Below are 14955 nucleotides of genomic sequence, written 5' to 3'. Positions count from 1 at the left end.
TACTTCTGTTCTCTCTAGATCTGTCACTGTACTGTTTTATTTCTAAATTCGATTTTGGATTTTCATATGTCCAAACTAAACTAATCATGAACATTAGAATTTCATTAGTATTTCAGGACAGTTAAAAATAAACAGATAAACAATCTTTTTTATAACTATTGCAACTTTCATTATCGATATAGCTGTTTCATGGACCCACTTTTTCGTATCACCTTGTTTTAACACTCTATAACGAATTTATCACATGAATGGCCTGTCGTGATTCGTATAACCGATAAACTTCTCACCACTGCTTTTCCAAGTCCAAATTCATGCAAATATGATGAGTAAGGAAGCTCATCGTACAACTCAAAACTGTGCTGTAAACTGGTGTTGAACGCTTAAAAGTGACATTTCAGCTTTTCAATACTGACTTACATTTTACCTCAAAAGGCAGATATCTACTCATCTTCATTATATTTACGTCGCGAAATAAACCGCCTGTCAAGCATATTTGTTTACAGTAGCCTGCCTGTGACATCCCAATTATGTCAATTCCGGAAGCTAGGACACGTAATATCAAAACTATTATTAGGTAGGTAGCTACTAGGAACCGACCGGGTCGACCGAGGGGAGATAAATGTATAATGCCCGATGTCATCAAGTTAACCCAAGAACGTGTCGTATCCTTCTCGACCAATCAAATTCAGTGTATTCTGCCATCGGTGCGATTCTATTATTTGCATAGTTTGTTAATGACCAAATATGTAAAAAAAATATTGGGTGTGAAAGAAAAGTACGGCAAAACAGCGAAAAAAAACCTACATATGTAATTTGTTGCATAAATTTTCACAGAGAACATTGCTTTGTTTGGTATTGTAAAATCATCTTAGATCATATATACAGATTTCAGGACGCTATAACTTTAAGATTTTTTTTTTTTAATTTTCATGTTCGTATCGGGAATACAGTGGGTCGTTCATAAAAAATTAAAATCATCACACCAACAAGAAAAGAGTATTATTAAGTAAAATGATCACACCAACAAGAAAAGGAGTATTATTAAGTATAATCATCACACCAACAAGAAAAGAGTATTATTAATTATAATCATCACACCAACAAGAAAAGAGTATTATTAAGTATAAAGGTATGAATAAAGCAAACTTTGTATTTATTATCATTGCTTAAAGTTATTATATATCTAGACGTTGTTCGTGCACATTAGGACTATTCGAAGTCGAGGTCGATAGGACAAGCCAAATCCTTCATCTTCTCCTTGTAGACTCTGTCAAACTTTTCATTCTGTGCCACAGTCAGCATATTTTTCCATTCACCAACGATTCCTACATCATAAACCAACAACGTGACATTTATTTAATTGTGTATACTGTACTTCAACAAAACACTGATACCAATATTAGTATATAGCCGATATGAATATTACTTGAGTCCATCTGAGAGTCTTTCCTCGTTGGTACACATTCAGGTCTACTTTTTAATTGTTGACGAATGTTGTTGCCGTAACGTAAAATTCCGTTTTTCGTCATTATGTTAAATATTTTTAGTAGTGCATTTGCGGATAGAATGTTATATTCACTATTTCATACATGGATAAAGAAAACATTAATATAACACAAGTCGTGTTATTTTTTTTATTTTTTATTATCATCATCTACAATCAAGTGCATACATTAATTACTGATTTGGACATATAAGCAGTATTCCTATGATTTAACACATTAATCTAAAACATGCCAGAAGGAACAATAAGACTGATGTGTAAACTTTAATGTTACAGTATTGCTATATTTTGTTAAATATCTTTATCTACATAAAGAACACGCAAATATATCATAGTACATCACCTTTTTTGTATATTGGCATTCTTCCGTTGTCTCCGAGATGTTTCCATAACTCACTTTCTCCGAGTCTAGTAGCATGTTCTTTCTTTAAGTTGTCAAATGAGGCAATTGTTTTGACCTTTTTCAAAAATTCTTCGCCATGATCAACTTCCAGAAAAGATGCAATTCGCAGAATATTTTGATACAGATCCTAACAAAGACAAATGCTTAAAATGTGGTGATTTAAAAATGGAAAAGTTTAAAGATGGCGATAATGATAATTATTCGACAGTGTTTTCAGAATAACATCTTCTACATGACAATGGGAAAACAAAGAATGATAATTCCAAAATATACTACATACATACAGACATATCCTCTCTGTTACGTGAAGCATACTTATTGTGCTCTGTAGAACAGATGCCTGTATCACTGCATCACAAATAATATTGACGATTTGTCGAAAAAATGAAAGATGAAAAGTTTGAAATTATTATGCACCCAATGTAAGAGTTGAAATTCGATAACTAAGGTCTATGTTCAATATGGTATATATGAGAGCTAAATTGCAAAGCAAAATGTCACGGGTTTGAATGAAATTTCAAGTCATCCGTTATCCGTATTAAACCATATCTATGGCAGGTATGTAGAAAAGAAAACGCTTTCCACAATATTGTCTTCATTCAAAGAGCTAAAGAAAACGCCGTGCTAATGTGTTTTACGAAATTTATATTACATCATCTATTTAAGAATTTTATGACATAAAGTCAGTAAGATTTCTTAATCTTTAATCATTAATACATGGTTTATTTATAACAAAGTATAAATGTTAAAACTCAAACTTCAATTACCTTCTTTAGATCTTCAAATCTGAGACAAAGAATTTTCAGATGTGGATTTTTTGATATAGCTGTGTTCCATTCATTAGTATGGGTAAACCATGATCCACCGGAACCTATAACTGGATGGACAAAAATGATATAAAAAGGTGAAAGATTATAATTTATGGATATCCTTGTTTAACATTTCATTTGAACCAAATAAAAGTCCTACATGTACAGACTACTGGAAGGTAATACCAGAAAAATAGTTGAAGTGCATTGCAGAAGTCGTAATAACTCATATAAATTCATAATAACGACTTAGGAAGTAGGAACATTGTTTGTTAAAATCTAACTGCTTATTCATTAAGAATGGAACCATATCAATATCTAGATATCATGACTTACAGATACTTTCGAAGGTCCAGGTCTCACAGTTCCAGTTTATTTAGACAAAAAGACGTTATAACTACATTTTTAAGAGCCGTTAATATGACTTCTAATGGACGTTATAATGTCTTTTGTTGCAATATAACGTGATATTCATGTTTGACCCTTATAGTTTTTCGGAAATATGCAAATCAAAATAAACACACATCTTGAAGTTTAGATAACTTTTGTCTCTAATAAAAAGTTTTGTTCGCGTGCTTTAAACCTCCATTTGATATATATGCTTGAAATTACAAAATTATATACAATTGTACATACTCTGAAAATACATTTCTTCTATATCATCTAAGAATTGTAGCCGTGAATAAAATGGCAAACAATAATATCGATAATGTAACTTAAATGTATATATTTGTTTCGATAGCATTAAATGATGCAAAAGGTTATAAGTTATAAAAAATGAAAAATAAAATTACAATAATTACATTCTTCCGATAAGAAGGCATTAAGGTATCCCTCCATGTTTCCTCTGTAACAGGTGTTCTCCACTTTAGACAGGAAGGTGAAGTATGAACAGGCCGCGTCCTTTGGATTTCGCAGAACGTAGATGATACTCAGTTGTCCTTCCATGGCCGCCTTGGGGATAAATGGATAGGACAGATGTGTGTGGAACATTCTTGGAGACCCCATCCTGTCGATGATACTAATATCTTGATATTCCATCATCTCTGGTGTTCCCGAGTATTGGAGTGTGCCTGTCTGTATCATCCTGGCCATATTGAATACCCAGTGAGTGCCTACATGTACATAAACAGATTCACAATTACTATTTCAAAATACTTACAATCCCATAGTGGCAAACAATGCAGCATAATGAGTATATTTTGGCTGCTGGCTAGGATAAAAAAAAGCATTTTAAAATGTGATATGTGAAAAAATAACATGGAGAAAAAAATAAGAAACAATATTTTTTCCAAAACTACTCAATTTTATCATTTTTGTAGAATTTTCAATATTCCTTCTTCGTATATTACAGAGTTATTTACCTCCCTTGCGGGTAGGTTTCCATTTCGCTGGCAAGGATAAAAAAAAACATATTTTAAAATGTGATATGTGAAAAAATAACATGGAGAAAAAATAAGAAACAATTTTTTTCCAAAACTACTCAATTTTATCATTTTTGTAGAATTTTCAATATTCCTTCTTCGTATATTACAGAGTTATTTACCTCCCTTGCGGGTAGGTTTCCATTGTGACGTCATCATTTTGTGAGCGAAACTCAAAATGTTTTATCTGAAAAGTACGACATTACGCTCACAAACACATGACGTCATAATCAATATCTATCCGCAAGGACGACAAAAAACTCTGTAATATGCCAGTACGGAATATTTTCTTTATCGATAAATATGATGCTATATAACATGTCAATTCAAATGGATGGATAGACAAATCTATTCAGATATATATAAATTAGAAATATATTTAATGTGCAAATACCAAAAGCCCATCAATAAATCTCATTTAGATATTTAATAAATATCAATTCTTTATTTGCACTTGTTTATGTTAGCTATGTTTAAATCAGATAACGTTTTCATCTTTAAGTAGCCACATATAAATAATAATAATGAAACATGGAGAAAACAAAAACGTCTCCACTTTTACATCGTACACATTTACACATCAGGGAGATTATCAATTGTACTCTATGATACATACCTGACCTTGGAAATGTACAGAGGAGAACATCATCAGGCCTGGTCTGAAATGAAGCTATCTTGTCAAGCTGATCCTTAACATTACCCCGGGTATCTCTATCAAACGTCCGACCCATACAACGCTTAAATATGATGGTGTTTCCCTGGTCGTCGGTCTTCTCAACAATATCCATCCCGAGGGATTTGTTCAATGAGTACCTGTACAGAAAACCAATCAGAGAAATGATGAATAAACTAATAACTGCAGAATATGTTGAAGATCTAACTGAAGCCCATCAAAACCATATTAACATGTAACTTTACACGAGCAGGCATATTTTACCAACATGTTATAATGACCTTCAAACTACCGTTACTGATGTTTGAATGTGTCTCTCTGCTTCGCTGTTGGCTTATGAGTAAAAGCTGTTTGACGTAGTCTAAAACTATTTTGTGTCAAATGACAATTCTTATTGACGTCATATATCAAAAGAGTATTTAACATATGGTTTAAGTGACATCTGTTTGAATAAATTTAATATAAAATTATACAAAGTTATAATTTCAACACATATCTCTTATGTAAGTTCCGTAAACATTTCGCTAATACATTGTATATGTTTCCTTATTAATAAAAATTGTAATAATAAACAACAAATTCTATATAATAAAGTCAGTACAAAATGCTTGAAAATTTGTCATGGGAGGTCAGCAACATTAAATCCTTATGGTTGGTAATTCACAATATGCTGAAGAGTCTCAACATCGCTATCCAATTTAGAATGAACTACGCTGATTCATACCGGGTCTTTCTGAATTATTAGTTCAAAAATCGGACAAAACAACAACAGTATGTAGTACAAACAAACAGATGTGCACTAATATTCAGATATCAATACAAATATCTAGATATAAACGCAATCCTACACTAGAGCCAAAAGATGTTTGGATAAGTTCAAATAGCAGACATTCTGCAACCATCCATTTTGAAAGAAGAATTCTTTCAAAAGCAAAGTTGATGACTCAGCCAGGTTGACGTTCTGCGTTACAAACCGTGAAGCACCTGCATCGGCTCAAAAATTGAGCACTGAACGTAGATGTTCACGAGAGGCGGATCACGTCCGTATATCCACGATGGAATTTAGATACTTCTAAAGAGCAGGAAAAGATCACCTTTAATAGTAATTTTAACTGTAAAAGTAAAAACTTTATTTATATCATTGTATTTCTCAGATGCAAATATTCTTATATCAGCCAATTAGGGAGTACATAGAGTGAGAAAGTTCGAGTCCATAGGCAACAGTCTCGCTCACCAGTAGGCGCAAAATTCCACTCAGTGCACATCTTGACTCATGTGAAAGTGATTGTTTTATTATAACTCCCAATCTATGGAATAGAAAAATGTAGAAATAACAAAAAGATTCTGCAAAGAGATCATTGTTGTTAAAATATTCAAACCATCATTGAATAGTCGATAGTTATATACATATGTAAAAGTCACACTATACGTAACTATCAACAAAAAGTCAAGTTATATTCGACCTCGATATTGATAGTATTTGTAGATGTAGTTGAAATTAAGTTGTATCAAAGAATAGTTTTAATGATTTCATTTTACAAAATATGACGTCAAATAAGTATCATTCTTAAGAGGAGATATCACGCTACCGAATAGTTATGAATAAAATTAGAAAATGCGATGTCGATTTTTGAAGCACCTGCATCGGCTCAAAATTTGAGCACTGAACGTAGCTATAGATGTTCAATCGGCTCAAAATCGGCTCTTTGGCACAGAAGTGGTTCATAACTTTAGTACAGTCGATACTTGTAAACATGCCTTCATTTTTAACTGGTCGCAATATATGATTATTGCCGAACAGAAGTCGGAAAGTTCATGACCCGTTGTCGGAAGAGTTCGGATAGACGTAGTTCAGTTGTCACATGACGTTCTTGGCAACGACGTTACATTGTCGGCTAAAATCGGCTTGTTTGACTAAATGGTCCCCATCTACAGTACTTAATGTGCGTAACGTTCCCTCGACACGCACGCGAAACGAAAAACGAAAACGAAAAACCAAACGCAAACGAACGAAAACGCAAACGAAAAACGAAGAACGAATTTCTCTAAAAGAAAAACGCAAAACGAAAAACTCTAGCTATCGAAAATGAACGCAAACGAAAAGCGAAAAACGCAAAACGAAATACGCAAACAAAAATACGAAAGGTAAAAATCGCCGAGACCGGAAATTACACGTGATCATAGTAATCGATCCGCACAACGGTTGTATAGTGATCCGGATTAGTCTATATGTAGTTACAGACTATAGTATCTTGGTACTTGTTCACCTCGGCAAGCAATGTCACGGCCCAGGGCACAATAACAAAAGATTTGGTCACGGGTGTACTATATAAACAAAGGACGCATGTTTATACAATTTCATAAATGTACGTCCTTGCTGTACCGGCTTGCAAATACAATATTTTTTCAAAGATACATAAATAATAAAATTGTAAGTGTAATAACATGAACAACACTGAAAACGATTGGCATTCAACAATAGGCATTTTATCAGTATCTTATAATATAAAAAACACACTTGAAAATTATATAACTATAATATATACAAATATATTTTTTTTAAATACATATATATAATTTGACATTGACAATCATTTTCACGGGGAAAAATGCACTAATTTTCGTATGGCACGTGGTATATACACGACGAAAATCATTAGTCTTTCGTAAAGGTCTTTCGTAATTACTGTAAAAAGTTCACCATACGGTTTACATGCACTGACGGTAATTTTAAGAAGAGGTCTTCAAATATGTGAACTAATTATATGAGACATTCAATGTAAAAATACGTGAACATTTATGAAATTCATTATTATTTGTTCTTTATTCTTAATTTCATATTATTATTAATCTGCAAATATGTTTCTGTCGTTATTTGGGTAATTACTTGTACATGGTACATGTATGTTATCGTACATATTCAAACATGATTTGTGAAGGAATATGGTATCCAAATAACGCTGACTAATACAGTACACATTTCAAATTATTCAGAATAGAATTAATGAGGCATATAGACAAGAGGTTATTTACAATGTATTTACTGTAATACAACACATGGTATACTGTAGAAACATTCAATTGATAATTTTTGTTATAATTTTATTTTACAAATTAACCTATTGGATATGTTGTGATTTAAATGAACTTACTTGATGATGAATATCACTTTCTATTACAATGTCCATTTTATGATGTTTTACGCCAAAAGTATATTAAGAAATAGTAATACAGAAGACCAAGTGTGTGTTTTTTATAAGCTAAATTGTTAAGTGTTAACAACGTTAAAGAATTACAAAATTCTGGTAAATTTATCCAAGGATTTACAAGTAACAACACCAAGGACTTAGATGACCACACTTATAAATCCTTGATTTATCTATTTTGCTTTTAAGAAAAGGTGAGAAAAGTGAAAAAGATGAGACATTTGCTGAAAATTTAATATCCATGGTATATGTATCAGTCTCTTTTGTAATATAAATAGTATATTTGACATGTTGTAACTTGCACTAATAATATGAATTGAAATAACTCCCCTTTCAGAAGTTACAGACCTATCACACTTTTATGTTGTATCTATAAACTTTTTGAAAAGATCATCAGTTTCCGAATACAAGACTCGTTAGACACCTCAGTTGTTACATTTCCTAGCGATCAGCAGAACGGTTTCCGAAAATCCTTAGGATGTACGACAGCCACGTTTTCCTCACAAGAGACTATCTTCCACAATCTTGAACTAAACAGCAAGGTCTTCGTAGCATTTCTTGATATAAAAAAAGGCTTTTGACACTGTCTGGCACGCTGGCCTACTGCGTAAGATTTTTGATCTCGGTATCACCGGAAATCTTTTTAACACGCGTACGATTTGCGATTCCTACACGAATATGCTGAGCTCTGTGACGTGGCACGGAATGACGTCAAAGTGGTTCGCCGTTGAATCGGGAGTTAGGCAAGGTGGAGTATTGTCCACATTTTTATACCAAACATTTATCGACAATCTACTTTTACGTTTAGAAAAAAGTAACCATGGTGCGAAAGTGGAAACACTAAATGTTGGAAATCCAACGCTTGCAGATGACATAACGCTGATAAGCACGTCGCCTCGTTCACTCCAAAGTCTACTGAATATTTGCCATGATTACAGTGAAAAGTGGAAATTCGAATTCAATAGCACGAAATGCAAAATTATGTAATATGAATCTTAAATGTTTTAGTTCATTGCTGGGTACATACGTACAATGACCTTACAATTTGCTCACATATAGTCTACGGACTGTCTCATATTTGTAGATCTTGAGTTTGTATCATTGAAACATTATGCTCTATAATTTGAAATGCATTTAAAATATGTCTAACGTGAAAAAGAGACAGAATGAAACGATTATTTGCTTTGCAGCATAATGAAAAGAATGACCAACCGTTAGGAATTATCGATCGTTTACTGGTTTTCAAGAACATTAAAAATTACAAGCATCTCGTACTGTCTTTACCTTAAGGAATTTCCTGTTTAACAAAGGGGCAGATCGCCTAGAAAACTCGACAATATTCTGTACATGCTGTTAGAATTACTTCTTTGCATCATACATACTTCAAGTAATTCGTATCCTACAGAGAAATGTTTAATAAGGATTCAGTGTTATCTAGAGAACAGCCGTTAATATTTCTTCCTTGACTCAACTTTCCTGTTTGATAATACAATTCTAATTCGATAAGAACCGATATACAATATAAGCGATACCGGAGATAATAGTTGGAATTATTATGTATTTGTACATTAAATTCAAATAAAACCAGATGTCATTTAAACCATATGTCCATTATTGTTTTGATATATAACGACACTAAGTATCGTCCAATTGACGCGGAATACGAATGGCTTGCCTATTACTCTATTATTTATACTAATTGAACTTCTCTCTTTGTTCTCTTTTTATATCGATTTATATTGTATCTCCACCTGGAGGGAATAAAGTTTGATGATGATGATGATGATGGTGGTGCAGATGTTACCTGACTCACTGTACCGTAACGGGTAGTGGGTATTTCTACGTGTAGAAATTAAATTTAGTTCGTGATATATTAGTTAGTTTCAATTGACCGGATCGTATTTTAATGTAATGGAGTATATAAGGATTTATAAGTAGATATATACGTCCTTGATATACAATCCAAGTAAAAGATGTCCGTAAATTAATGTTACCGAAAATAGTTCATGAAATACAGAGATATCGTATTTGTTTTACATTTGTACTAGTGTAAATGTGATATTTGATAAACACGTATTTTTAGGAAAAGATGACATATACCTACAGCTCGATCGGTTAAGCTTCAGACTACAGCTACAGTACATGTACAAATTAAATGTACAGTAACTTCAGTAAATTATTAGAAATCCTGCACCCTGTTACATATTCTACATAATTGAAGTTTCAAATGTTTTGGAACATACAGTGAAATAGGTCTAGTGCTACACCGGCAGTTTTTTTTTTATGAAATTCTAGTTGTCAATTATTTCGATCCAATATGTTGTGATATCGTTTGCTTTCCATATTCTCTTCGAATTTTTGAAATTTAGAAGTTTTTCAAGAAGTTATAACAATGTAAAGTCGGAATATTTTGTTCTGAAATTCCTTGTATTACAGTGATTTACAAACATTTAAATTCTAAAAGATGATATATTAATATTACTCTTAAATTAAAAAATACCCCATAATATTTTACTGATATAACAGTAAAATATCTATGAAACAGGTGTTAAATAGAAGCATAAGTTGCATATGAGCCGTTTAATGACCCGCAGTATTATGATTATTAGAAATGATTGTCAATGTGAGTGATATCTTCCTGGTTTATGATGTAGACGTCTAAGATTAGACGTCTCACGATCGATAGGGAACGCATTATGTAATATGAATCCTAAATGTTTTAGTTCATTGCTGGATACATACGTACAATGACTCTTACAATTTGCTCACATATAGTCTACGGACTGTCTCATATTTGTAGATCTTGAGTTTGTATCAATTGAAACAATATGCTCTATAATTTGAAATGCATTTAAAATATGTCTAACGTGAAAAAGAGACAGAATGAAACGATTATTTGCTTTGCAGCATAATGAAAAGAATGACCAACCGTTAGGAATTATCGATCGTTACTGGTTTTCAAGAACATTAAAAATTACAAGCATCTCGTACTGTCTTTACCTTAAGGAATTTCCTGTTTAACAAAGGGGCAGATCGCCTAGAAAACTCGACAATATTCTGTACATGCTGTTAGAATTACTTCTTTGCATCATATTTACTACTTCAAGTAATTCGTATCCTACAGAGAAATGTTTAATAAGGATTCAGTGTTATCTAGAGAACAGCCGTTAATATTTATTCCTTGACTCAACTTTCGTGTTTGATAATACAATTCTAATTCGATAAGAACCGATATACAATATAAGCGATACCGGAGATAATAGTTGCAGTTATTATGTATTTGTACATTAAATTCAGATAAAACCAGATGTCATTTAAACAATATGTCCATTATTGTTTTGATATATATAACGACACTAAGTATCGTCCAATTGACGCGGAATGGTTTTATCAAACAACTTTGATCATAAGCCAATAGCGTAGCTGGCAGACTGCGCAAGATATTAGAAACTGAAGTAGGCTACTAATATAAGACGATTTTTTAAAACCGAGAGTTACCTTATGAGATCGTTCTCTCCCGGGACTACGAAACAGTCCTGAGGAATAGGCCTGGCCTGGCAAATTGAGTCTTACCTTGTGGACATATGCTTGTAGGTATTGTGTAAGACGAGGCACTGTCGAATTTTGAGAAGTTGAATTAGTTAATGAGAAATCAGTAATATTTTTCATAAGAATTGGGTTTTTTTTCGGTCTGTTAATCACATGCTGAAAAAACTTTGTTGTAACGAGGGATTCAAGACAGGAAGCAAACTATCAAGAAAAAGCTACATGTAACAATTAACGGTATCTAAGGCACAAAGAAATAGCTAACAATACACGGTAATACTAATAATAAAGTCTTGTTAGTATGGTCAATAAGGATGTTGTCAGTTTGACAAAAAAATAATGATGAATATCAAAATAATTGAACAAATATCAACAATGTAACATCTTGCAAAATTTATTGTTATTTATGTTATGTAAATAGCGACATCTTGCAAATCTTGTCAAAGGAGGAACGTTGCCATTGTTTTTCTTATGAACATCGAACTGTTTGGTTTTCTGTGACTGATCTTTTGTGGTTTTGACGATTACATAATGTGTGCGAATAGGGTGGCAAAATAAACATAATTGTCAATTCCATGAAGCGCGCTTCATGTTGGATTTGTCTCTGCCCAGTTGGCATTCTTTTGGGCTATGAATGCCAACTAAAAGACGTTCAATGCTTATATTTACATTTGGTTACAATTTTATGTTGACAATTGTGGCGTCACAATGATAATGATGTCGTATTAAGCGATTGAAGTTCATAGCCTATATGACTGCCAACTGCGTTTAGTAAGATTACAGAGTGGAACTGCAGTAAAAATGTAAATATAACCGCAATGAATCCTAGGGAGATTGATCACTTACGGGTAGCTATCCATTGTGACGTCATTATTTTGTGGGTAAAAGGGGCGCAGCAGCACCAGTGGGAGGGCCCTGGGGTAAAGATACTATCGTTAATTCTTGTGGAATTGGAAGGTTGAGTTTATTACGTGAAACTGTTTAAAGGTTTATGCGCCATTATTGGGCTATACTTGACATGTTATTCTTTCTTCAGTAATCTATTGAAAACCATCAGGTTTGATGAAATAATCCAAATTGTCTTTATTTGTACTTACATGTGTCATGCAAATTAAAACCTATATGCATTGTAAGTATTTTAAAGGATTTGTGCAGTCAAAAAATGATAATTTCAGTTTATGCTGGAAATGGCTTAAGCACGTGTAGAAACCTCTCCGTTAATTCCGCGCGCGACCGGAATAACCTGTTAACCGTCGATATCGAGGTCCAAACTTCTGATCACCCGATTATGCATATTTTCTAGCTCTAAACCGTGTAACGTCATAATAGTTAGTCCGTGGCTTATAGCTGTACTATAACTGATGTGCTATCACTTACATCGACGGTCACAGGAAAAGCCGATCAACGATTTTTTTATAATTACTTTTGAGTGAAGTTAATCATACAATAACTTTGGCTCGAATGTAAATAACTGAAAGAGTGAAATTCGATGTTTCAAATACTCTTATTTATGCTCTAATAGCAGGTATCATCGTGTAATTATGAAAGAAAATCCACACAGAAATAAAAGATTAAGATTTTTTGGTCGAGGAGTTCAGCAACGAGTAAGCTTTAATTAGATAATATTTAATATTGTTTTCGGTATAAGTTCGGTATTGTTACTCCAATATCACGTAACTGATAACCGTCCACATTTTATTTTTACTCAAAATCTGTGCTGTGTTTGCATCGTAATGGTAGAAGGTTGAAATAAAAACACGGATTCTAGATATATTCATGCTAATTTTTGAGATTTTAATCGTAAAAAGATAGTGTTACATTATACTGTTTTTTTATTACACCGAAATTTACATAATATGCTATCTCAATCTCAGACTGATCCGAACATCATTTTGATATCGCTATCAAATTGGACTGATTAATTAATCTAAAGTTAGATATACGCTTGTTTGAATGTTTGAAATGGTGTAAATTGAATGTTTTGAAACTGAAAATATCTACATCATAAAGCTAGAATAACCATTTACTCGAAAAACTCAAATTGTATATCTAACGTATACGTGTATGTGCTGTATAGATGTATAGTACTACTGGCTTACCTTGTTTAGCCGCGGACTACTGTGACATCACAAGACCACGTGACCGCCTAGCTCATTATCTCTGAACCGTAGTCGACACTACCCGTAAATCACGACCAAAACCAACCGATAGCGCTAAAAGCTAGGCGATTCGTATGGCAAGCCAAGTTACTTTTTATTCTTTTATTCCGATATCGGAATTGAATTTCCGATATCAGAAATTCAATTCCGATACCGGAAATTCTAATTCCGATATCGGAAATTCTAATTCTGATATCGAAATTAGAACAAAAATTCTTGATATCAGAAATTCTAATTCCGATATCGGAAATTCTAATTCCGATATCGGGAATTAGAAAACAATTTCCGATATCGGAAATTCAATTCCCGATATCGGAAATTCTCTCTACTCATTATTTGCATTGCAGATTATACTTCATTTCCGATATCGGAAATTGAATTCTCGATATCGGAAATTGAAATACCGATATCGGAAATAGAATTACCCATATCAGAATTTGTTTTCTTATTTCCGATATGGGAATTAGAATTTCCGATATCGGAATTAGAATTTCCGATATCAAAAATTAATATGAATTCCCGATATCGGAAATTGATTTCTCGATATCGGAAATTGAATTCCCGATATCGGAAATTAGAATTTCTGATATCGGAAATTGAATTTCTGATATCGGAAATTAGAATTCCCGATATCGGAAATTGGAATAAAAAGTAACTTGGCTTGCCATAGTACGTAATTATCAAAAAAAATTTGGCTACACAAATCCCTTTAATTCTCAAAATATTGGCACTTTTTGGTGGTAGATGAAATATCGAACGCTCTTCTTGAGTATTCATGAGTATGAAAATTAGAGCACATGGGATATCTCAACTTCGCTAGCCAAGGGCATTAGTCAGATTCTCTTTGAAGAGAATTGGGGATATCTATAACTTCAAAAACTAATAAAATATTGACGTTTAAGGATGTACTCCTCTGAGAAGTCAAAGTTTTCTTGTATTAAACTTTTTTTCTCATATAGATTTTTGGAAACAGGAGTTCATGCCATAAAAGAAAATAGAAGAAAAAAACATATGTCCGTGTGCTCGTTTTTGAGCTTTTGTCACTCAAAGATACCCAATTGCCAAAATATTGGATTTTATATTAATTTTGCCGTTTTGATCATATACACAAGAGATTAAAGCCTTAATTTCCTAATGAGGTGTTTGATATGTATGGATGTTTGTAGAATTTATTTTCTGGTTGTCTTCTTTAAAAATATACCAGTTTTTGATCAACAAGACTTACATTTTT

At 32.8% G+C, this 14955-nt stretch overlaps 1 protein-coding gene across 1 annotated transcript; it reads right to left on the bottom strand.

Moving 5' to 3' along the window:
• Positions 1 to 1190: 1190 nt before the first annotated feature.
• On the bottom strand, positions 1191 to 5153 carry LOC138332072 (sulfotransferase 1C3-like). The gene is made up of 5 exons (XM_069280023.1): positions 4757 to 5153; positions 3520 to 3831; positions 2675 to 2784; positions 1848 to 2034; positions 1191 to 1325 (listed from the first exon to the last, which is right to left on the bottom strand). The coding sequence occupies exons 1-5, from the start codon at positions 4926 to 4928 to the stop codon at positions 1210 to 1212; spliced, it is 897 nt and encodes a 298-aa protein (XP_069136124.1). The 5' UTR covers positions 4929 to 5153; the 3' UTR covers positions 1191 to 1209.
• Positions 5154 to 14955: the final 9802 nt, after the last annotated feature.

Source organism: Argopecten irradians, chromosome 1 (assembly GCF_041381155.1).
Source record: "Argopecten irradians isolate NY chromosome 1, Ai_NY, whole genome shotgun sequence".
Classification (NCBI taxonomy): Eukaryota; Metazoa; Mollusca; class Bivalvia; order Pectinida; family Pectinidae; genus Argopecten; species Argopecten irradians.
Note: the sequence above shows the minus strand (reverse complement) of the source record. Positions and strands in the feature narration are given on the sequence as shown.

Excerpts from the sequence above, each read along its gene's own strand:
- LOC138332072 (XM_069280023.1), bottom strand. The coding sequence starts at position 4,928 with ATGGATATTGTTGAGAAGACCGACGACCAGGGAAACACCATCATATTT. Across the intron at positions 2,785-3,519 it reads TGCCTTCTTATCGGAAGAAT|TTATAGGTTCCGGTGGATCA; the intron begins GTAATTATTGTA and ends TTGTCCATCCAG. Across the intron at positions 2,035-2,674 it reads GATTTGAAGATCTAAAGAAG|GATCTGTATCAAAATATTCT; the intron begins GTAATTGAAGTT and ends TGTCTTTGTTAG.